Source organism: Eubalaena glacialis, chromosome 9 (assembly GCF_028564815.1).
Source record: "Eubalaena glacialis isolate mEubGla1 chromosome 9, mEubGla1.1.hap2.+ XY, whole genome shotgun sequence".
In the NCBI taxonomy this organism is placed as follows: Eukaryota; Metazoa; Chordata; class Mammalia; order Artiodactyla; family Balaenidae; genus Eubalaena; species Eubalaena glacialis.
Genome location: NC_083724.1, coordinates 11,756,517 through 11,782,018, shown reverse-complemented (window position 1 = coordinate 11,782,018; position 25,502 = coordinate 11,756,517). Strand labels below are relative to the sequence as shown.

General features: G+C 40.5%; 1 protein-coding gene across 1 annotated transcript in view; it reads right to left on the bottom strand.

Moving 5' to 3' along the window:
* Window positions 1-25,502, bottom strand: part of PSMB7 (proteasome 20S subunit beta 7) — a 56,713-nt gene that overhangs the window by 6,635 nt on the left and 24,576 nt on the right. The window contains exon 6 of the mRNA XM_061200975.1: window positions 22,033-22,091. Coding sequence (XP_061056958.1) covers window positions 22,033-22,091 — 59 coding nt within the window. The remainder of the gene's footprint in view (window positions 1-22,032; window positions 22,092-25,502) is intronic.

The window sequence follows — 25,502 nt, the reverse complement described above, 5'->3', positions numbered from 1 at the left end:
ACTGCCGGGCCAGCATCCTCCCCTGGCCAGCTGTTCATGGATTTATGTTGCTAGTCACAAGGGAACTTGGATTCAATGTGTAGACAGAGCAGCCAGACTCATCCAGGCTATTAAAATAAATAAATAAATAAATTAAAAAAAAAAAAAAAGGCTCTCCACGCCAATGGCAGCTTCCTTTTCCCTTGAGCTGCTCAGCCAAAAGATCACCATGATCCTGGTGCTCGAAAGTTAGCTGGGCAACCCAGGTTCAAGGTCATCTGGCAGATGTGGAGGCAGACACACTGGGTTTGAATCTCCAGTTTCCTACTTACTTGCTGCTGTGCAACCTTGGGCAAGTCATTTCACCTCTCTGAGTTCACTCTCTTCCTCTGTAATATAGAAATGCAGTATAGAAAGCACCTACTATAGGGTCTGGCATATAGCTATTACTTAAAAAATGGTAACTTATTTAATACAGCAATCCAGAGGGCTCCTAGAAACACAATTTATCTCTAAGGAGTGACTGCCTGTACCAAACCCCAGGCCAGGAGAAGGAGGTCCAAACAAACCTGCTGACAAATCTTCACACAGTGCTGTGGAGAAGTTCCTATAATAATTAATCCAAGCAAAAAGCACACTCCCTAAAAGTTCAGAGAATATAAAAGGAGCACTTCCTGCTTTATGGCTACAAAGACCAAACTAACTGGGAATATCAGTCCCCCGGGCCACCCCTGCTTCTTAAATGAGATTACAATAAGAGTGATGTACTACTGTACTACAAGTCAGCTGTGACAAGCAGCACTTTATAGAGCTATCTGTTTGTCTCCATCACTGCATCGCACAATGTGTCCCTGGACTCCAATGTGCAGCTCCATTTACCGCTACATGACAAATGGGCAGCACTTGTAAAAGGCAAAAAGAGGTCCATGTCGGCCATGTAATGGTCACCACAGCTGTACCCAAGTGCTTGAGGGGACAAAACAGACCCCCAAGTTCATTAAACTGACCAGTAATGGATCTTTCAAAAAGTGCCTTAGGAATCGTACAGAAAAGGCTAAAATAAATAACTCAGCATGGAAGGCTAATCTGAAACGGTGTTTGATAAATTATTTATAACACAGGCGATTGTCTGCATTTAATATTGCAGCTACTAGTAGCATCTTTAAAAGATGATTTATGTGTTGTAATGCTATTAAACTTTATATTGGCCCACTGCTAGCTATAAAGTCTGCTGAGATTTAGAGAATGAGTTTTAAACTGTCACTGCAACATCATAGGAGATGGAGACTGTATTAAATCTTTACTTTAAACCTGTTATCTAGAGAGTTGCATTTTGTAGACACTCACAAACTGACAGATTACCTCAGCATCCGCTATGGTGCAGGTCCAAAATAGTGCTGCAAAGAAACTTTTCCACATTATTCTTGTCTACAGCTACAATCAAATTTCTCTTCTCACTTAAGTGATTTTTAGATTGGGAATGTCACCAGAGTAAAATGTAGGTGCTCCAGCCAATGGGCACCCTGGACAGTTCAGCATCAAATTAACACTCTTTAAATAAACCCTCGACATTCTACTGTTCAGTTCTGCTTTCTGAACAGTGCTTTACTTACATTGGGGGCAGGCGAAATATTAAATATGCATTTGACTAAAAACCTAACATACCATTTTAAATACAGCTTTGGAATCTGAAAATACACATATACAACAAGTCATCTGAAACAATAGATTTGTAACTAAAATTTTTTAAAGAAGTTAAAATAAAATTGGTTATTTGCTGGAAAATACATTCCATTTATGTGGCTGAGGCGCTAACGTTAAGGCGGTTGAAAAAGAAAGAAATATTCAGCCTTCTTCATAAAGAAGGGAGCTCCCCTGGCTCTACTGTTTTTCAGGGCATTTCAGAGGCACCCCTTTGCTTTCTGTCCCACTGTCAAGGCAAGAGTCAGGGGACAGTGGCTCTCCTACCTTTGCTCGAGGGGAATAAGGATGTGGGTGGCATCATAGCTGAACTCTCCCACAATTTTCACCAATTTTCCTATTTGCAGTTAAATCTACAAGGACCATTTAGTTCACAACAGTTTGCTCCTTTACTAAAAACTAACGATCTTACTCAATAAGAATTGAAGCAGTCCAAATTCATCTTGGAAAAAATCTGCATAATCTTTTGTCACTTTGATTTGAAACAGCAAAAAAAAGCTATTGCTCTGATGATCTGCAGCAGAACAGATTAAAGTCTGTGTGTGACAAGAGTCTGGACTCTAAAAAGAGGACCAAAATCATGCCATTTCCATCCCAGGCAGCTAGCACAGTGCTTGGCATGAATGTCGACAAATGAAAAAAATGAAACATCAACTTCAAATGCATTCACGGCTTTGCCAAACTAAAGCATGAAATTAATTATGAAACAGATCGATACCAAAATGGGCTAATTCCCTAACTGCACCAGTCCCAACTGGGGACCAGGGAGCAAGAGCATTCAAAGACAGTTACACACACGAAAGGAAGAAGTTTAAACACAATGTTCTGCAGTGGCCTGTTGACAAGCTGAGGTTCTGACTATGTCACTGATGTGGCCTGAAGGAGTCATTCATGGCTGATGGTTGAATAAAATTTAAACAGCTCAAAAAAGTGTTTAAAACAGTCTCCCCAAAAGCAGTGTGCTTCCTGTACCATGCAACAGACCTGATGTATCCCCTGTATAGCCACATATTTTACAGTGGAAAAAGTTAATTTTTTTTTTCAGAGTGGACTGTGTGACAAAAACAAAGGTGTCTGAGTTTTGTTTTTGGCTTGAGCTGTTTGGGTTAACGCGGTCTGCCTGTGTAAACACCTGAATTGTCAGGTGTAACTGAGCTGCAGCTGGCGCTAAGTGTGCCCAGAGTGGGGAGTGAGTTAGTGACTGTGTCTTTAAGGTCTAGATGGTGCCGCCATTTCTTCCCTCAGAAGCTTTTGTGGCATCCAAGATCTGGATGACGCAAATAATGAAGGACAAGCCGGCTGAGGGTGCAGAAGTGATTTAAGAGGTTTTCAGCCGGGACGGGAAGGGGAGTTCATATTCAAGGAACTGCCAACCAAGTCCCTGCCAACTTGGCCTGTCCCAGATCACTGAATGATGCAAAAGCCTGAGCACAACCCAGGCGAGGAGAGATGTGAAAGGCTGCACAACCACAAGGGGCCAGAAAAGGCCATCCCAGAACAAGAGAAGCCTGGAAGAACTGGGTCACTAATGAACACAGTGCTTAACTCTCTCTGAGCCATAGGGGGCCATCAGAATGGGGATAATGCCTCTGTCCAAGGGCTGTTGGGAGGAATAAAGGGAAGGGAATGCCCCTGACACACAGACTTGACAAAGAGAATTGGCAGCAAGTTCAAGGGTAGAAGGAAAGAGGTAAGGGTGTGAGAGAACTAACATGGACACCCACCACATCCCTGGGTCTGAGCCAAACACTTATGGTACTTACTTGATCCTCATTATCTCCACCTGTACCACAGAGGAAACTGAGGGGCAAGAATGGTTGGCTGGTGCAATCAAGGCACACGGCTGTGTGTCAGTGGGACTCAGGGATCTGTGCCAAGTTAGTGCCTGGCACCACCAAAGCCTATGTCTTCCTATCCCACCACAGGAAAAAAGGTGGTGGGCAAGAGGTTTTGCTGGATTCTGAGACAGTGAACGGAAGGAAAAACACCTAGGCTTCCAGAGGGAAAAGGACCAAGAGAGACGGGAACATATTGCTTTCCACAAGGAGAAGAAATCAGCATTCACAGCATATGTGTATACAAATATATATTTCCAAGGCTGCACTGAATCAAATATAATCAGAGAAAAAAACAAAAAACAAGAAAGACTGGGTTTAAAGAAAGAGTGAGAAATATGTTCAACAATCCTCCAAATGAAAACCAAGCCACCCCAGGTAGTAATAAGATCTTAATAATATTTCTCTCTCTCCATAAAACAATGCGGTCAGTGACAACTCTGCCGATAAACTCCTGGAGATGTTGCAAGGGCTACTGCCTGAAAAGAGGCGGGGGGGGGGAGAAATGAAGTAAATTGGTCACAACAAAGGTAAAAAAGAGCCACGTTCACATCGAGCCTATCTACCTCCAAAGCCTGTAGGGTAGGAAACCTGTGCCGAGTGTAGGATGCGTGGGAAGGCTACAGGGGCTGTTACACTGTATGATCCTGCTTCTACAGCCCCACAGGGATCAGGAAGGACTGGAAGGAGATCCAAGGAAGTACAGAGCACCCTTGTTCTCGGACATTTAAAGATGGCTAAAAATGAGGCAAATTTCAAATGATGCAAAACCCCTGAAACAAATGTACAGGTCAGCTTAGTTCAGCAAACATTTACTAATGCTCTGCTCTGATACTAATACACTCCATGGACACTATGCCAAACACTGGCAATAAGGCCTGAACAGATATAGATCCTGCCCACAAAGAGTGTAGAGTCCAGAGGGAAACAAGTACAATATGGTAAGAGTCCTTAAGAGGCAAGGCTGACAATGGAACTACGAGTGTACAGAGGTCTCACGGGGCTCAGGTGATGAAGACTGGGCTGAGTCTTGACACTCACGTAAATGGCAGCCAAGCCAAGGCGCAGAAGTGATGGCAGGAATAAAGCTATGAAAATGGGAAGGAGAAAGGGTGTGGTCAGGTAGCTAGTTCAGCATGGTTGAATCCCAGAGAGCCTCACAGACCATACAGAGAGCTGACCCTTCACACTAGTGGGAAGACGTGGAAAATTTTAAGCCCGCAAATGATGTAGTTAGATGTGTGCTTTTTGAAACTGCAGCCTGGAAGCAGTGGGGGAGGAGAGGCCAAAGGCAGGCGACAGGAAAGCAGGAGATGATAGTATTCCCAGCGAGTGCCAGTGGTGATGGTGGGCCTGGGCTGGCGGGGGAGAACCAACAGCAGGACTGGGAGGTGAATGTGGGAGAGGAGGAAGCAGCAGGCAGGTGGGAGTGCAGGAGAGGGAGAAGCAGAGAGTGCCACCTGGACTTTCACAGCATCAGTCTTAGGCACTGACCAAACTCTAAGCAAACTCAGCCTTCATAGAAAGGCCTTTTGTAACTTCTTGGCAGCTGTTTTTCTGGCGGGTTGATGGGAGACAATGATTAACTTAATTATATATTCTGCAGCAGGAACTCTAAAGGGTGTCACCAAAAAGGCACAAGATAAAGGCAGAGCCAATGCAAGTATACTGAGGTTGTTCTGGAAAAAATGACGTGGGCTGGAACCAACCTGTAAATGCCACTTCACTGGTGGCAGGGCTCTCAAAATACTCCTGCCTGGCCTCTGGAGTGTGGTAGAAAGAGTATAAGGGAGTAGTTACCTACGGGGGCAAGAGCCAAAAGACTGTAAAGAAGGAAGCTCTAAGGGAGATTCATGGTCACGAGGGTTTGGCCATGTGCAAGGTACAGTTCTGAAGAAGCAGAAGCAGACAGGCCTAAGTAAAGCAGACAAGCAGAGACAGGATGGGGCAGGAGAGCCCGATCATGAGGTGCTACCAACTCAAATACTGTTCCATGAGGCCTCTGCCAACCATCTTTTCCTGGGACCCCAGGCACACATGGCCTTCAGATACACTGTTACTTAAGGTTCTTGGGGGGAAGAGGGAGCCTTCCAAAAGGGCATAAGGAAACTTCTGGAGCCGATGGATATATCTGCCATATTGATCATGGTGATGGGGGCTGGGGAGGAGGAGGGAAGAGGCAGAGGCAAGAGAATTAAGATCCAGGAGATCCAGGTATGAATCTAGTCTTGTTACTTACAGCTATGTTACCCGGGTGGTAAAGCCACTCAACATTTTTAAGTCCCAATTTCCTCATCTGCAAAAAAGGCCTAAAACCATCTAGCACCAGGGCAGTTATGAGGATTAAAAGACTCTTTGCACAGGAGAAACTGCTAGCACAGTGGCTGGTATGCAGGAAACCCATGATGAATGCTAAACTGACTGGATTCTACCCTCTTTCTAACTTACACAAACGGTTATCAAAAGCTTAACCCTTGGGCTTCCCTGGTGGCGCAGTGGTTAAGAATCCGCCTGCCAATGCAGGGGACACGGGTTCGAGCCCTGGTCCGGGAAGATCCCACATGCCGTGGAGCAACTAAGGCCGTGTGCCACAACTACTGAAGCCCACGTGCCTAGAGCCCGTGCTCCACTACAAGAGAGGCCACCGCAATGGGAAGCCCGAGCACCACAACGAAGACAACAGCAACTAGAGAAAAGTCCACGCACAGCAACGGAGACCCAACACAGCCAAAAATAAATTAAATTAAAAAAAAAAAAAAAAGCTTAACCCTTTCAGAACTACCAATGCAGTGGGCAACCGATAATAACTCAGTACTTTGTTTTTTCGACCTCTAGTTCAAAGCAAATCAATTATGAAACAAGCAATTATACTGCAAATGAAATTCAAAATGACGCCATAAAACTGTTCACATGCGCATCTTCCATAAACTTCACTGCCATGTCAATAAGAAGTGTACTAAGTAGCACATTTTCACTTATTATACTTCACTAGAAATTCTATTCTAAAAGGAGGAGAAAAGAGAACTTACATTTACTGTCTGCAGGCACTGTGCCAAGTACATTCTTCCACTTACTCTTCCAAATAACCCTTTAAGGTAGGTACTACCCCTTACGCCCATTTTACAAATCCAGGAAACCAAGGCTCAGAGAGGGAAAATGACTAACCCAAAGGCATATGGCCAACAGCTAGAATGCCTGAGATTCAACATAGTTTTGTCTAACTCCAGAGCCCATGGATTTTTCACTCAAGACAGCAGAACCGGGCTTCCCTGGTGGCGCAGTGGTTGAGAATCTGCCTGCTAATGCAGGGGACACGGGTTTGAGCCCTGGTCTGGGAAGATCTCACATGCCGCAGAGCAGCTGGGCCCATGAGCCATAATTACTGAGCCTGCGCGTCTGGAGCCTGTGCTCCGCAACAAGAGAGGCCGCGATAGTGAGAGGCCCGCGCACCGCGATGAAGAGTGGTCCCCGCTTGCCACAACTAGAGAAAGCCCTCGCACAGAATCGAAGACCCAACACAGCCATAAATAAATAAATAAATAAATAAAAATTAATTTAAAAAAAAGGAAAAATCTTAATTTCTTTAAAAAAAAAAAAAAAAAAGACAGCAGAACCTCCGAACAATTAGCATCCAAAAACAGTAATGATACTTGTCTAGTCCTTAGATATAACTGGTTAATCACTCATGGGTTTATCTTTTTAAAGTACCTCTAAAATTCTTCAAAGTTGCAAACATATTGCTTAAATAATGCTACTCTATCATTCCATCATTCATCTGGCTTGTTAAGAACGTCCTGATGAATTTTTCTAATACAGAATGTACATTCATCAAATCCCAAAGCAAAAAGCCTATCAAATTCACTGTATCAGTACTACATTCAAATGTTTATATCTCCCTAAAATACATGCATAAAACCTCTTAGCAAACAGAATGAGTCAAATTGTTTTTTAACCACCTTGTATGTCAATAAAAAAGATACCATTTAACTTAATTTTCCCATCAGGCCATTTGTTGATTGTAAATCTTAACTGAAACAGACCAAGAAAAGGCATTTTAATTTTCTTTTAACATTTTGGGGCAAGAAGTAGTCAGAGGATAAGAGAGCAAACTTTTGTTAAGCCTGACTGCAATTCACAAATATGGTCCTCCTAACAATTCCTTCAGGTACTGACTTTAAGCCCATTTTACAAATGAGTTTTATATTTTACAAACTGGGGCTACAGGTGTTACAGAAGAAGCAAAAATCAAGCTTCAACCTAAACCTCTTCAAAGTCCATGCATACACTTTCCATCATGCCCTGTTCTTATTCCTCTACCACCCCAATTCAATTTACCTAAGTTAAAATAAACTAATATATTTGTCAAGGAATCAAAGTTAACGAATCCTTAAGTCTTTTCAGCATTCCAATATCACCACAGTTCTGATTTTAGAAAAAAACATATTCCAACATTATGACAGGGTGACAACGACTATGAGTGTGATTGTGTTCTACAGACACAATGTTCATTGCAAATATTTTCAAAAATCTGTACTACTAGGTGGAATTTTAAAATATCTATTCAGCACAACTTCATATTTTTAAAAATTTTTGTTTCTGCACAATTTCAGGGTTAGGGGAGAGTGGTATAAATTACCTCACAGAAACCAGCAAGTAACATTATCTGTTAAGGTTAAAACTTTAACTACCTTCCTGAGGTATGCTGCTGGGGTCTCATTACAGCAGGTGATCTCACATTCTGCCATGCACAACACACTAAGTACCAGCATCTCCCAATTACATTGTAACGTAAATCTCAAAGGACATTTGAAAAGTCTACACAGCTCCTGCACCCTCTGCCGAAACACAACCACCTCTAATGGAACGTGGCAGCTTTCTAAACTAATATTCACACACAGGGACAGGGAAGCTAAGCGCAGCCTTATCCCACACTGAAGAGCGGATGCTAATTAAAAGCCCACACTGACTTGGGAAATGACCACTCAGACAACTTTAGACACTGTCTGGAGTTTTGTTTTCCTATTTCCAAACATGTTCAGCTGCCCAAACTTCCAGGATTACACAACTGAGAGAAAGAGCAGGAGTCCTCACACCTTTGTATGCGGTGATGCCCCTCTTCTGGAATAGCTTCCTCTCCTCTTCAGTCTCCCTACCCCACCCCTTCCTCAAACCCCAAGACAAAAAGAATTTCAAGTGAGGAGTCACATACTCTTTGAGGCCACCTTACAGTTCCCCAGACAGATTTCACCAATTCCTCTGATCGTGACCACTATGCCCCCCTTATATGCACCATTCTCGTACTTTCAGTACTGTTTGTGGGCCTGTCCACCACCCCACTAGGCTGTAAATGTCACTAAGAAAGGGCCCTGCCTCATAATCAGACATAGAGCTTGGCACCTGGCTGGAGATAAACAGAACTCAGGTGAATGGATCTCAAGGCCGCCCTTCACATCTCAGAATGACCACCATCTCTCAATAGTTTACAGAAGCCTTAATGGCAACTCTAATGGGGATAAAGAAGATGTTCTTCTGGTGGTGTAGGTACCAAGAAACTTCTGGTTTCTTTGCCCACTGCTCTTTTGCCTTTGCCAACTTTTATGTGTCTCAGAAGTCTTTGAGAAAGCACCTTTTTAAAAAAGCCTTCAAAACAGCAGAGGTATCCAAGGTACATTTGTTCTTACTGTAATCATTTGGCTATTTCTGGAACTGTTTTTACTTCGGTTAGCAAAACCTAGACTTGATACAGGCTGAGATGCAAAAAAAATAACTGTCATAATAGTAGTAATGGCTTTGAAACATCTCATCTAAGCCAACTTTCTCATACCTCTTAAGAATTGCCAATCCCTTCAAATATTGGCAGTTCCATTTATTCAGGTCTTCCAATACATAAAATTTGCTGACTTTTCCCCCCTCGAGTTGATGCAGATATATGAAAACCTTATAAAAGCTTTTTTTTTTTTTCTGGCTAGAAATGAAACGTCTCTGCCTGTGAAAATTATAGGGGCATTTTAAAATTACCATATGTTTTAGATCAGAAGGTAAAAACAGTACAGCAGCCCATGAAAACGTTCCAGCCCATGAAAGCTTACAATTAACTCATTAAAATACAGTTCAAGCCCTCAAGTTCCCCTACTCTTGTAGGCAGTGGTCCCATTTAACATTTAAATATCCTGTGTAAGTTTACCATTTTTATGTTCATTTACATGTACAATGTAAACATACATAGGTACCACATTTAAATATTTAGCCCCAAATGTTATTTTAAACTTAATTTTTCCACAGAGCTATTTGATTTTTTAAAAATAAGAAGACAAAACTTCCCCAAAATCCTTAATCACACTTCAGTGTACATTAGCGAATGTATAATGTGTGGCTGCTTTGCACACCCACATGCCCACTACCTCCCCCTTTCTAATACCGCACACCACACAAGTATAATAAACCATGTTAATATTTCATACCACTGTGAAATATGCTGGAGTATCAATTCAACATCTGCTGTCTTTAGGGTCCGGGAGTCCCGCAGAGACACTTTCAATTTGTAATTGAGTTCTATGCTGAATTAATCAGCAGTTTATCTTTTTTACTAAAATAACGTCTTCACCACTAACCCAGATTTACATTAACAATTTATGCCAAATTACCTGCCAAGGCAAAACTTACAAGATTCTAAGCTACCATCCAGTAACACTCAGTCCTATATTTCATTTCTTATATTTCTCTAACCTATACACAAGAAAAGTAGAAATCCATTGTTCAAGAGCTTGCAAGCCTCTACCCACAGATGACCTCCTGGATTTGAGAAAACAGAGCCTCACTTCTGACAGTGAAATTCAAGCAGCCGGGGTGGAGGGTGTGGGTTCCCATCTTCTCCTGAAAGCCACCGTTCAATGTTTTTATGATTCAAAATTTTTACAAAATAAGATTTCTAGAATGGAATGAAATCAGTAAGTAATAAAAGAGCTTCTTTTATTTCTTTTCCCAAGGAGCTATGACATTCCAAATCTTGGCTTGAGTAACAAAAAAGACAACCTACATAAAGGAAGCATTTTTTAGTACCTTAAATTATGTCCCTGAAACCCAAGTTAGCAAAGGCAATTCAATTTGATAAGAGATAAGTCTATTTTTCTCTTTGATAACATGATGCCGAATATATTAGCAATAACGTCTTCCTTTTAATTCCACCTGTATAGTTGAAAGTCACCAAACATTTATTTCTATCCAGCATTATCCCTAGCTCTTACCTCTCTCTGATTCAAGAGTCTCTGGTCACAAAGAAGTTACATTCTGTCTGTTGGATCCTTGCCACAGGTGCAGCAAGCAACATACTTTGTGAAATATTTCTCCTATATAGTATATTTTCCCCTACCTTTCACAGTTATAGTAAATATGTAAAGCAAAAACATCTCAAATGGAACACCTGCTCCAAAGAAATGCATCATAAATAATTACCTATCTACTACCGAGTAAAATAATCCCTTGTTTTCAAGCTACTTTGCCCATAGCTGTTTAAGGAATTTCCACCGTCATACAGAATGGTCTCTTTCAATACTACCTCTGAATTACAGCACCAAGTGTATGCATTCAGCTGGTACCCAATTAGCACCTGCTGATCGATTACATATTATTGATTATATAAGAAAACGAAATTCAGTGTATACACAGCAGGGTAGAAGACCTGGAAAAATTTTTGCACAGAAATATTTTTGGTGGAAAAATCAACAACGAGTTTTCAAAGTCAATAACTATGGCAGTATACCATTTGCAGTGTTCTCATTACTCTTCAAAGAATTCGAAATGGAGAACTTCAAATTTTACAGAGGGTCAGTTCCCTTAGATTTGTTGATTCTTGAATTCCAGAGGCCTGGCCCCAAGTGGCCATTTCTAAGTCAAGGAAGATGAAGGACTCCAAAGGGAGAGAAGCAATTATGTACCTGTGACATTCCAAACTCTGTATGGTAGGGAGCAAAGTCCTGCTCTTGAATCATCAGGTGAAACAGCAGAGAGAACTTCCATCTGCCTTACAAAACACCACAGAATGAAAACGTGAGCAAGAAGATCCAAGGGAGTAAACTTAACTCAAGAAGTCCTTTTCTGCCACTCCAAAGCTGGCCCACCAGTGGGTTCAAATTCAGGAGAACAAACTCACTCTTTCAAAAGGGGACAACTCAAAACATCTGATGCTGGTGAGAAGCTTTAAACCATCAACAGTGTCTTATCATCTATTCTAAAGGTTGAATGGTAATTCTCCAAATCACTCACTGAACCATAAGGCCAACTTTAGTATCTGTTCATTTCTAAAATTAAGTCTTTAACTCCACTGGAAATCACTACCAGGAATAATTCTATACAGGGCCCCCAGGGATTATATCTTTGGGTTCTGAAACCTCTAAAAACTTTTTTTTAACGTTAAATACGAGAGAAAATTACTGGGGAAAAATTAATACATTTTTGATCTAACAAAAAAGACACACTTTACTATGTCTAATGTTTCAGGTCTTAAGGAAAACCAATAAGCAGGAATTAGGACCAAAAGCAAATGACAGAAACAGCCTCAGGGAGAGCCTCTAAAAGAGACCTTCCAATAGTTAAACACACAACCATCCCAATTACTGCCCAAATCCAGTGCATAAAGAAGTGTGTCAAATGTTTCAATAGCTACATTTAAACATTTCTGTAGTTGCATTAGTTCTTAACCAATAAGGAATCCATCAGTTAAGACAATGAGACACCAACTCACACCCACCAGGATGGCTATAATCAAAAAGCCAAATGATAAATGTTGGCAAGGGTGTGCAGAAACTAAAATCTTTATACACTACTAGTGACCCAGCCACTTTGTAAACCGGTCTGGCAGTTCCTCAAAAAGTTAAACATAGAGAGTTACCACATGACTCAGCAATTCTACTCCTAGGTATATATATACCCAAGAGAAATGACAATATATGTCCACACAAAAACCTGTACACAAATGTTCACAGCAGCACTATTCATAATGGTCAAAAAGTGAAAACAATCCAAATGTCCATTAACTAATGAATGGGTAAATAAAATGTGATATATTCATACAATGGAATACTACTCAACCATAAAATAATGAAGTATCAATACATGCTACAAGGACGAAATATTACGAAAATACTGTAAGTTAAAGAAGCCAGTCACAACAGACATATTGTATGATTCCTATTGCATGAAATGTCGAGAACATGCATATCTGTAGAGACAGAAAGTAGATGAGCTGTTACCTCGGGCTGGGAGGGCTGAGGGGAAATGGGGAGCGACTGCTAATGGATATGGCATTTCTTTTGAGGGGGATGAAAATGGTCTAAAATGGATTATGGTGATAGCCCCACAGCTCTGTGAATATACTAAAAACCACAGAATTGTACACTTAAAGTAAGTGAGCTGTATGCATGTAAACTATATCTCAATGAAGCTGTTACTAAAATAATAAGGCATCCAACATTTTTAGAATAGAGGACCTAAAAAAAAGTCAAAACATCTCGTGACATGTCACCCATCAATCAAAGAATTCACATTCTGATAGTAATTTTTTTAAAGCTAGAGATCACAAGAAACAAAAATGTCAGCATAGATTCTTAGGAACATTTCATAAAAATTAATTTTGGCTTTAAGTATATATATATTTTCCCAGATATACAAGATACCTAAACAGATGTAGTACCAGACAAACATAACCTTAAAATCTAAAAATCTGGAAAAGTGAGTCAAGTTCAGCTTATCAAGCTGACACCTATTAAACTGCTACGAGAAAAACAGGCTTAAACACCATCAATATCAATACAGACAGGAAAATCATTGTTTATGATAGCTATCGAGGGCAAGTTTTTTGTTTTGTTTTGTTTTGTTTTTAATTTTGCATTTACTTAAAACTCTGTTTGATGCTAGCAGGGTTCAAGTCACACAGGAAGGTGCTCGGCTAAACACTGATCATCTTCCTTGATCTCCATTGTCTGCTGTGTGGGTTCCGCCAGCAAACCTCCCAGCGAGTGGTCACCTTCCTATGGAGTCATTAAACCTCTGAATGTCAGCTGGTGGGATTAGCCAGCAGCTTCCACACCTGAGCCCCCGTGGCAGGGACAGAGGCATTTGGATCAAGATCACTAATGAATACAGAATTCATATGCCGCTTGTCAGGGCTCCTGAGCTGAGTCGCACAGATGCAACCTAAATAAGACGGAGGACAGAACAATTGTTGACGAAGATTAAAAAGTTTTGGCAGTTGGGGTAAAAAGAACACCTCATTATTCAAATATGATAGTCTTGCTTATTTATTTATTTTTGGTTCAAGTTATTCATGATTTGCCTCAAATGGACAAATGCCATTCACCAATATTTAAAGGCTTATTGGTCTCATTACTAAATTTGAAGAAGGCTATGCCATCTGAACATTAGCTATATAGAGAAAAACAGCTCCCCTGTAAATATTTGAAAACTCTGAGGGAAAAAACAACCTCAGGATATTTGCGGGGGAGGACAATTAAAAGATGAAAATAAATTCTGATGAATTCAAAGAGAAGAAAAAAAAACCTTCCGTAGCCAAATGACTTACTTATATTTCCCAATATCTCTGTATTTCTAACTTTGCATCTTTCCATCCCTGGGTTCCTTCCAGTCACTGAGCTCACCAAAGAGGTTTATACACCTCCTCTGACATTCGTCTGGCTTCGTGCCATCTTCACAAGACTTCATCAGAGAAAAGGAATAGCCCAAGCAGCCCACACCTCTGCTCACCTGGAATAAGATGTCTTCCCCACTCTGCTGTCAAAGAACTACAGGCCTAGCAAAGAGGCAGAAGAGCAGGGTGATCAATCACATCGGAGGGCCAGACTGACCAGGGTTCAAACCACGATTCCATCACTGCCCGGCTGTGTGACCTCGGGTAAGGTATGTGACCTCCCTACACCCTATTTTTCTTCTCAACAAAACAGGGATAACAAAGTACAGACCCCACACGATTGTTGAAAAGTAAATAAGATGATGCAGACAAAGCTGTTAGAAAAGAGCTTGGCACAGCATAAGCACTCAAAAAGCATCAGCTATTATGACTGCTGTGTTTTCAATACCTTCTCCCCATAGCAAAAAGGCAAATATTTCCATAGCCTGTGCTATGTGTTAAACAGGCTTCTTCTACTGTCATGACCACTAGCTAGGCCTGTCTCCGATTTTAAGCTTTCATATAAGAAAGAAGAATCATACCTAGGACTTCCCTGGTGGCGCACTGGTTAAGAATCCTCCTGCCAATGCAGGGGACATGCGTTCGAGCCCTGGTCCAGGAAGATCCCACATGCCGCGGAGCAACTAAGCCTGTGCGCCACAACTACTGAGCCTGCGCTCTAGAGCCCGCAAGCCACAACTACTGAGCCCACGAACCTAGAGCCCGTGCTCCGCAACAGGAGAAGCCACCACAGTGAGAAGCCCGCGCACCGCAACGAAGAGTAGCCCCTGCTCACCACAACTAGAGAAAGCCCGCGTGCAGCAACGAAGACCCAACGCAGCCAAAAATAAATAAATAAAATATAAAATTAAAAAAAGAATCATATCTATCTATATCATCAAGCCTGACACAAGTACAAATAATGTTAGTCGTTGCTATGTGATGTTTGTATCCTACTACTGAATTACTAAAAAATAGAAGCAGCTGCCATATTTTAGAGCCAATTTTGTGTGAGCCATCATATGAAGTGCTTTACAGACCACACCTAATCCTGACAGCAACCCACAGGCAGGTCTCTGGATCCCCGTCTTCTGGATGAACAGCGCCGGGCCGTGGCTTGCCCACAGTCGTGCCGTGCGTACAGTGGAAACACATTCACAGCCCAATCCTCTAGCTCCTAAGCTCCTGTGCCCTTTACCATCTGACCACATTGAACTCATGCTCTATGCTTCCCCTTGGGACCAGTCTATGTGCCAAACTGAATAGATTCTTTTTTTTAAATCAAAATAATGCAGATCTCTTACACTATTGTCCATCTGCATGGCACAAATAAATCTGAAACTTCAGTGTCTTTCTATTAGACTTAAACAAACAAAAAACTACAGTCACTTCTAAAATTTGCTATAGAACACCATATTGGTATCAACTCTTTCATTATTTAAAGTGGATCTGTAGCTGCCTGCAATGACAGATTAATTCTGTTTCCTCCGTAGCTACGTGTTTGGCATCACGTTTGTGAGGTAACCACAAGCCTTTAGGGCGATAGCTGCTCACATCTTTAGCAATAAGGGCTTCTCTAGAGGCCAGCACTTGCCAAGTGATGAAATATGACTCCATAAATCAGACGGCTGAAGTGCCACTTGTATACGTCACCATCTATCTTTGCAGCTTCTCTCTAAAGGGTATAGGGGAAGAGCTCATCCCTCGGTACTGTGACCAGAAAAAGGACCATCACAGTTGGCACTGACGAAGCATGTGCTACTTAAAACTGAAGACACACTAAGACTGGGGGAAAAAAAGATCCTGCTGGTGTTAGCACGCCTCAGGCAGTGGTAGAAGCTTCAGCAACTCATCTTCAAAAGGCAGAGAGCCAGAGCTCTAGAAACCTGCAAAAATTGGCTAAGCCTGCAGTCTTCATTTCTTTAAGTTGAGCATCTTCAAAGTCTAGAATTCTAACTGTAGGGCACAGCAGCTGCCACTGCAGATCTGATCCTCTCAGCTTTTGGCAGCTCTCAACTTGAGATTCTAGCAAAAGAATTTTTCAAGTTGCTATTATTGCCTGTCATGGATTTATAAATATTGTGCACTATCTGCTGTGGCATGGCTCTCATGGGACGCCAAAGCATGCCAAATGCGTAACAGAATGAAAAACAGTTTCTATTCTTCAAATAAATGCTAATTTTTTTTAACTGTGCTCACATGATGTGTTTGGTGACCAACTTCAATAGTACAGAATATGTATCAGAGAGGGGAAAAAAGCTGATTGTCTTTTCCAGCAGTATTCAGCTGCTACTTTCATTAAGCTTGTTTAATTAGATTCCAGATGCTAATTTGCAAGTCGATACCAGAGGGTGCAGGACAGTTTGCCTTTGAATCATCTCCCTGTGATGTGAGGGTCCTGCCGCACACCGCTACCCTTCAGCAGCCCTCGCGCGCTTTCTGACAATTAGTGCAAAGGGGGGACAGTACTGATCTTGACAGACTAAATATTAATCTTCTACCCATTTTTATGAATTATAATCTTCAAGAGTTTAAATTTCTCACCAAATTTGGGCCAAATGGAAACATTCCTTCTTACAAAGAAACAGGATGGAAGGAAAACTAACCTAAGCTATCAGGTTCATTTCCTTAACCCTCCCCACCCTAAAATAAAAGTTTTTATTTCAGCAATTTTCAAGATACATACTCGCACGAAGCTAACACCATATTTCCAGGTACAATGGTCAAATTCCTCATACTTAACTGGAAAATGGACTCAGAAGGCCACAGTGTGTTTATCACTGATTTCCTGTCCAGCTAGCCTGTGGATAATAATCAGGATCAGGGGCTTAGTTCTTATGGCAGCCTTAACAATAGGAAAAAAAAAAAAAAGTTCTAGGGGAATGGCTCCACACAATTCATCATCACCAAAAAACCCTCTAATACAACTGACCCCTTGTCATTAGGTCAACTCACACATTTCAAAATCCACTATTCTGCTAATACATAGGTACAGTGTCCAAATAAGCACCTTTGCTGATAAAAACAAAGCATGAGATTTATCAGCAGTAATACAATTTTTTAATGCCTTCATTTTTATCAATCTGAGTACTATGAACACTAAAGGTGAAGTTATCAAACTGTTTCAAAGGAAGGTAAATCTGGGACCAACTAAGAAAGGTTGCTTCTGACACCTTTTTATCCACTCATTCAACAAATACTGGCTGACTACCTACTATGCACCATTTTAGGTGTGAGGAAATAGAAACGAATAAGCACAGTTCCTGCCCTCAAGAGAACTTCCAGGCTAACAGCAAGGAGAAAAACAAGAAAATGAGCATCCCAAGACTAGGACAGGCAGTGTTAGGGCCACAACTGGATGAGAATTTTAAAAGATTTTTAATGGGCCTTAAACTCACACAGTTAGCCGGCAGTTTCTCTGAAACCTTGAGTCAGAGCTTTTACCTGAAGCAAATCACTGGTTCAGATTACTTCAAAAGGCAGAAGCCCATCTTAGGCATTTATGAATCCCAGCTAGGTTTCACTGTTCTGCTTTTTGGCCTGTAATTTCCCAATGAGCATCTGCCCTTTGGCCCATCTTCATTTCGGCCGTGTACTCAATGGGGTGTTTGCTTTGTTGACTCTGGCCCAATACTGTGTATTAGTTGAGAAATGTACTAGTTATCTTCTTCTGTTATCTCAAAAAAAAAAAAAAAGTTCAGCATTTTCCAGATGGGAAGAAGAGAAAGTCCCCTCCATTTCCCAGGTGGTTTTTGATGACTCAGATTTTGCTTTAGCTCCGGGTTATCCTGTCTCAACTCTACAAACATGTACTGAACATCAGGAGTTGAAGAAGAGGGATGATTTCATGGTCCCTGCCCTCAAGGGTCTCCCCTCTCTCGGCAAGTAGCGGAGATGCCCCTGAAAACAGCCATAAAACAATGGGACAGGTGTGTACAATGCAGTACAGGAATACAAATAAATGAGGAAGCAGGTGAGAGCATTGCTGGCAGGCACCGGCAGCGAGCGGGATTCGACAGCAAGCAAGTACACACTGTATTCAAAGAACAGCAAGCAGGCGAGAAGGGTTGAAGTGGAGCAGGAATGCAGACCTATGTTTCCTAAAGTTTAATATTCATACCTCTGGGCTTACATGATGGTGATACATGAATACATTTTTTATTTATATTAATAGTATGCACTCATTTTCATGTCTTGGGGGGAAAAATAACCAGCACATCAAACCCAGGATTTCATAGATACAAACTGTATTTTAAAAATAAATTTAAATTAAATAGGTGAACTAGAGTGGCTGTAGGGAAGAGAGGAAAGGGAACTGACTGGAAAGGAGAACTTCTGCAGTGAAGGAAATGTTCTGTCTTGATCTGATTGACGGTTACTTGGGTAATTACAAATGCCAAAATCTATCGCACTATACACTTCAGATCTGTGCATTTTATTTTATGTAAATGATAACTCAATTTATAAAACAGTGAGCTGATGTAAAAGAAAATTTTCAAGAAAAGCAACAGCAGAGGTGGCATCCAGACATGGCAGAATCCTTAAATGTAGTGTGCAAATGACAAGTTCAAGACTAGCCCTGTCCAATAGAAATATGTGAAGCACATATGTAGTTTTAAATTCTCTAGTAGCCACGTATAAAAAAGTAAAAATAGGTGAAAAAAATTTAATAATATTTTTATGTAACCCAATATACTTAAAACAGTATTGTTTCAACATGTAACCGTATTACTAATGAGATATGTTTTTAAATTTTCTGTACCCAGTCTCTGAAATCTAGGATGTGTTTTCTACTTGCAGCACCTCTCAACTCAGACTAGTTACACTCAAGTGCTCAATAGCTACATGTGGTTGGTGGCTACCATACCAGACTATGCAGCTGAAGACCATGAGAAAACATTAAAGGTTTTTAAGGAGGCAGGGACTTTCATTCCATAAATACTACAGTCTAGGCCCAGCACTGTCCAAGGCACAGGTTTGTAGTTTAAAAAAAAAAAAAAAAAAAAAAAGACTATGGGCTTTTCCTAATTTATTCGTTTTAACAATAAAGCCAAGAGTTTGTTTCATGAGTCTGGCCTAAAAATCACTGTTTGGCAAACAATTTGTAATTATGATAGCCTGAAACTTCCCCTCCCAATGCAATTCTCTATGAAGTGAGCAGCAGTTACTGCCCTGGCAATCCATGCAAGACCTGAGAGGCAGAAATGCTCTCCTGGGTTTGTTTGAGACACGTCCAGAATCCTTTCCCCTACTGAAGGGAAATAAGCAGACTTAGTCATCCAACCCTTCAGTCTCAAAATAGGCAAGAAAGAAAAGTTATGGAGGGCTTCTTGCCACAGAAAGACAGAAAGCCTCCCTGGAAAGAAGAAAAATAAAAAGTTTGGAAATTTGAAACCAAACGTTTCCATGAGTTCTATGCAAATGCAGAGCCAGAAATGACACCCTGGCCGAATTCTCTTTCACAGCAAAGTCACTAAAACAGGGTTCTCTCAACTTCCTAAGCAGTCTCGGCCTTCCACTGAAACCACATCACTTAATCTTCACCAGAAGAAAGCAGGGTGGCCAGCAGTTAGCTGCTTGGTCTTCACAATAATTTTAGTATCTATTAATATCCCTTTAGATTTTTAAAAGTATTACCTTTGCCTTCCATTTACTTTTAAACTCACTTCACTGGAGAAGTACTACCTTCTCCTTAATAAAGTGACTTTTGTTGATTGTCAGTCTGTGTCAAGTGTCAATAACTTCAGTGAATAAAAACCACTCACCTGCAATTGTAAATTTAATTAACAATCTGAAATGGGAATTTAGTCAACCTGTTTCAAGGTCTCACAGCTAATACAAAACAATAAGTGGTCTGAATTATAGATAAAATTGATCTAAGGAACACAACTCTTCAGACTGATAATATCAGAAATTTTATTGAAGGGATGATTCACATTTCCCTTTGCTTCCCTAAATCAGCAATATTAAATTCATGGCCTTTGAATCATTTCAAATCCAAACTCTAAATAAATAATATAAAATTACTTTAGCAGAGTGTTAAAATCACTTTTAATATACCTCATGCTTTCAACTTTTTATGCAATTCTCATTTTTCTTTAACATATGGAAGTCCCAATCAATTGGAAACAGACACAGCTTTCAAGAAAATTTGAAAAGATTAATGTGGTTTAAAGGAGGGCCTAACATTACTGAGGTGATTTTCTAAATGAAAATCATCAGAGTCTTTCTCTCTACACCTGCATTAGTTCTAATGGATTCGTGGAGCATTAGGAATTCTTCTCCTTTAGTCTGAAAACTGGGAGATCGTTTCTAATTTTTCTTTTTAAGTGACCTAGTATATCTTATTTTTCCTCTGTACTTAAGAACCCCAAACAGAAAATAATGCTGATATGGGAATAAATGTTCACACTGAGAAATGAGAAAAGAATTCTAATCTCATTTACAGTTGATACTTGGACCTGTTTACTATTCTTAATTGGAGCAAGACTATTGTTTCTAGTACAAAACACCTAGCTAAATTCTATCTTTAGTCATACGTTTTAATTCCTGCAGATAATTCAAGAAAGGGGAGAAAACTAGCCACCAGTGACCAAGTCCCTTACGTGTGCTATCCTCAAATACCAAGGGTGTAGTGGCTTCTGGCAGGAGACCCCTGTCCTGGCTGAGCAGCATCCACGACCCTACATTCTCTGCTCTCCTGGCACTTGGCCCAAACCTGAAGATCAGAGAGCTTCAGAGCTCCAGTGACACTTGATGCTCTGATGACAATGAGCTAGAGAAGAAAAAAAATTTTTAAACATGCAATCTTTTCCAAAGATGATTAGGCATAAAGCATTGTCAAAAAGTAATTCCCAGAAACAGCCGCTGGTATCTACACAAAACACTACTGCAAAAGCAGGAAGAGCAGAAACCTACATATTAAGGAATAGGGTAAACCACTCATAAACAGCCTAATAACTGTTGAAAACAAGTTGATACTACCCATGAAAAAATTAACATCTGTCAAAAAAAACAAGGGCAGATGATGAGGGCTGCCTTCAGGACGTAATGTGCCTACAAGCTGGTTCAGCAGCGAGGATAAAGCACAAGTGGAGGAATAACATGGTACCATAAAGTATCCAAGCATGCTGAACACTCCTTCCAAAGCGACAATGAAAGACCTGTGGCTTGTTCTTGGAGATTCTGGGGTCTAGGGGGTTGCTTAATGGAGGTACATCTATCATTAAAGCAGACTCAGGTGGAATGTCATTCAGAAGATACCACCCTCCCCACTACCAAAGAAAATATAATAAAAGAATCTCTTATAAATATATGTGAGACACCAGATACATCATGCTCTGATAATAGGCCACTACACACATGGTATTGTCCCCATCTTTTGCCAAATGCAGAACAATCCATAGGGATTTTTCAAACTGCCCGCATTTTCAGGCCAGGTCTGTGTGACATGCAAAGACATACATAGTTTCTCTATTCTTAGTGAAAAAACAAAAAACCTGTCATTCTGAGATATTGTGATAACGCATAAGAAAACATGCTACATTGCAGCAGCATTTACAGCCGAGAAGATTCCCAGACAACCCAAAGGCCAGAGCAGAAAGCCAAACAGTGCAGGCTCCTCAAGCCTGAGGGAGGGCGTAGCAAGGCCACTCCAAAATGAAGCTTTCCCAAGTAACCAGTCTTCTCAGCAAACACAGTACCTGTGCCAAAGAGCATTCCAACTAACAGCAGTGCTGTTCAAACTTTGGAGGAATCAGCAATCAATTTGTAAATGTCCAACATACAACTAGAAAGATAATGTGAAACAGAATAAAACTGTAGGAACTTACATACCTCCATATCTGGCCTAAATTTATCTTCAAACACGGCCATTGCTGCTAAGGAGCCAGAACCTGTAGGAAAAAAGATGCATTTTTAGCATATTTACCAACTCCCAGCTTCTCCATCTCAAGTTTACCTCGGGGCAGCAAAAATGGCAAAACACACCCAATGTCACATTCAAGTACAGTGTAAATATTAATACTACAGGGCCACAAAAACCAGGTAAACACTGCTCTTCAAAAGCCTGGCGTCACACTTACCACTATCTCAGGTAAACCTGCAACTGGCCCTACTTCTACTATTGACAGGAGTAACTGTAAATTATTCACAATAAAATCCTGAAGCATGAAAATGAGGTTATGGATAATTTGTATTTGTTCAAAAAGTGAATGCCACATAATTTCATATATCCTGTGCTGTGACTCTTGTGCTCCAAAGCTGTGCCTTGGCAGGCTGCTGGGTATAGCGCTAAATACCAAGCCAGTTAGAAAGAATAGATTGTTTTAATGAGCTGGCCCTGGTAGAGTCACCTTGACACACGGGGAAGAAACTACAGCACCAGCAATGGTAATAGGACTGTGAGCTACGGCCACCAGGTTATTCCAGCTACAACTGTAAAACACTTTATTATGTGGCATTTATTTGGAGCTATTATTTTTAGTTCGTACTTTGAGGAGTAACAGCTGAGTAGACAAAATGACAGACAAAGAAACAAAAATTTATTATCACAATAGCAAATGGCTGAAAGGTTATGCTGCCTAGATATTAACAGACAGCAAATTTCTCCCTACAAAAGTAGGATGTAAAGGCATTACAAATAAGTATGGGCTCCCTTTGAATGGATATAAAAGGCAGCTCAGCACTATGAAAATTTAAACTTGCTTTGTTCAGAAACCAGAGAATCTTTAGAAAACCATCATCTTGTCTTTACAGGGTCCTGGCAATATTTTAGGATACTCTACTTTTGGAGAGAGGATAGAGTTGCCCACAATTTTTTACTCCAATTAGAAGATTTTTTTGGCATTTATTACTTTTTAACTTGTTTTGCATAACACTATCTATTTAGCTGGGTCACAGAGAAAACCATATTTTCTATTTAAAATGATTTGTGTACATCGCTTGACCACCTCAATGGTTTAGCAAAGGAAAAAGGCAGCGATTAAACAGTTTCAAATGAGGTGTCCTGCTGATTTTATCAAGTCTGCTGAATGTATAATGAAAAAGGAGAAGCTGACAGCATCGCTGCATTGAGAAAATACAGACTACCTTATCTGAACCATTTAAGGAGGTCCAATTATAGATCAAATTTAAAGGGTAGAAACAGCAGATTTACAGACACAAATCAATGAACATGGTAATCCCAATGAATATGACAGATACTCCTGTTAGGGAATATTGCTGTGGTTGAGGATCATTACCTTCACAGCACCGGATACATCACATCTAAAGCAGTGGGAAGCTACGAGCGTAGACGGCATTACTGGCAATGACTATTCATTTAAGCTTTGGGAGCAAAAGGCAACCCCATTTTCCCCTCTCACAATTTTTTCTCCACAAAAAAAAAAAAAAAAAGGAACCTAAAGAGATATTAAAAGCCCTTTAGAAAGGAAACAGAAATTAAACAGATATAAAACTAGTGCACCCAAATAAAACTAGATATATATACACAAATGCACCAAAATCAAACCTTGGAATTTCATAGTTTATGCATCCTGGAAAATCTGGAAATAGAGTCAAAGTTCACCAATGTTTTGTGACTCACACATTTACTCTGAGTTTCAGGGATCAAGGGGGGAAAGTAACCTGTTTTAAGGCATTGGTGAGAACCAGTCTCAGACTTCATAGTAAAAAACGAGCTGGTTTTGTATGGAAAACAAAAGACAACTGTCACGAAGAAACAAGAAAATTGCAAATAAGGAAACCTCAGGAAAAAAAATACTTCTTTTCCAACCTGGTCCAAGAATATCTCTGCAAAGAGCCCAAGGGTAAACGCACCAGAGGCCAGAAATACACATTAGGAAAGGACAGGGGAAGGACGGCTATTTACCTAAGAGCTAACAATTTTGTGGAAAACTGTAATCAATTACTGTAAAAGGGGAAACACAACTTACCTTAAAGACATCTTTCCCTAAAGACTACTAGCCTGTATTTTCTCCTGGGCCATCCTTTCTTTGGCAGTTTCACAGTAAATTAATTTTACTCTAATTTTTCCCAGGCACATATATTTCCTTCTACTTAGCTTCACCTAATACTTTAAGAAATGAAAAATATTTCCCTCCTAATATAATAATTCTTCCTTTATCAAAAGCTTTTTTTCATGCGAAACAAAACCGCAGAAAAAATTTCCGTAAGTGGAAGTACGTGCTAAATCTAAATTCTTAGAACAAAAAGTGTCTATCAATGTAGTGATGCTTCTCATCACAGTGATTTTTTTTTTTTTTAGCGTGGAAGGTGTAGGAGAGGTAAACATAGAAAGGACACAGGGATCCCTATTACACTGTATTTCTGCTTCCCCATTTACATCACACCCCCCCAAAACACACACACCAACTTACACACACACACACGTACATGCAGGTGTACACATGCACGTGCACAGAGTTGAGAAGTTTTCAGGAAAACAGAAGCTTGCTAAACTGCCTGATTCTGCTTCCCCTGAGATCAAAGATAAGCGGACTCCAAATAAACTTGAAAAGAAGGGGAAATTCAACATTAAAAACAATTTCTAAATCACTTGCAAATTAGCTCCTGCTCCTAGCATTTTTAGGAAAGGAGGACTTTGGCGCCCCCTTTTCAGAAGTACACAGAAGTGCTAGGAAATGGAGTGCAATTGACTTTGTCAACAGGTTTCTAGGAAACTCTGAATGTGTGTCTGCTACTTAGAAAAGAGAAGACAGAACTTCAAATATGACTGCAAACGCCCAAAATGGCAAGAGAACAACATGCAAATCCTCACATAATTTCAAGGCAATGCAACCGGGGGAAGGAACAAGGAGTTTGCCATTAAAAAGAAAAAAGATGATAAATTCAATGAGACGGGTCTTTTTAAATAATTTCAATTCAAGTTTCCCAGCTTTTATTTCAATGACACTTAAAACTATATGTAATAAATCATCAAATTCCATAGTAATACAGCAGCCATTTGACTCACAAAATGTTTAAATATTATATCCCATTTTCCCCATAAACCATAATAATGTCCACAGACATTCCATGATTTCAGCATCAACCTATTAACCTGGCACTCTCATACCCAAAACCAAGGCAAAAATCCTCTGAAGGATTTACCCTGATTTTTTATTCCAAAAACAAGGCCACCTTAGACAATCAGTCAGAACGGCCTGGTTTCCCATTAAGGAATAAACAAACAGAAAAGCCAGGGGACAGTGTACCGGGTATAGGGGCCTCTGCTTTAGACAGTGGGCGTGTCAGGTGAAGGAAATGGGTATCAGAGGGAATATGCTTTCCACAAATGCAGGATG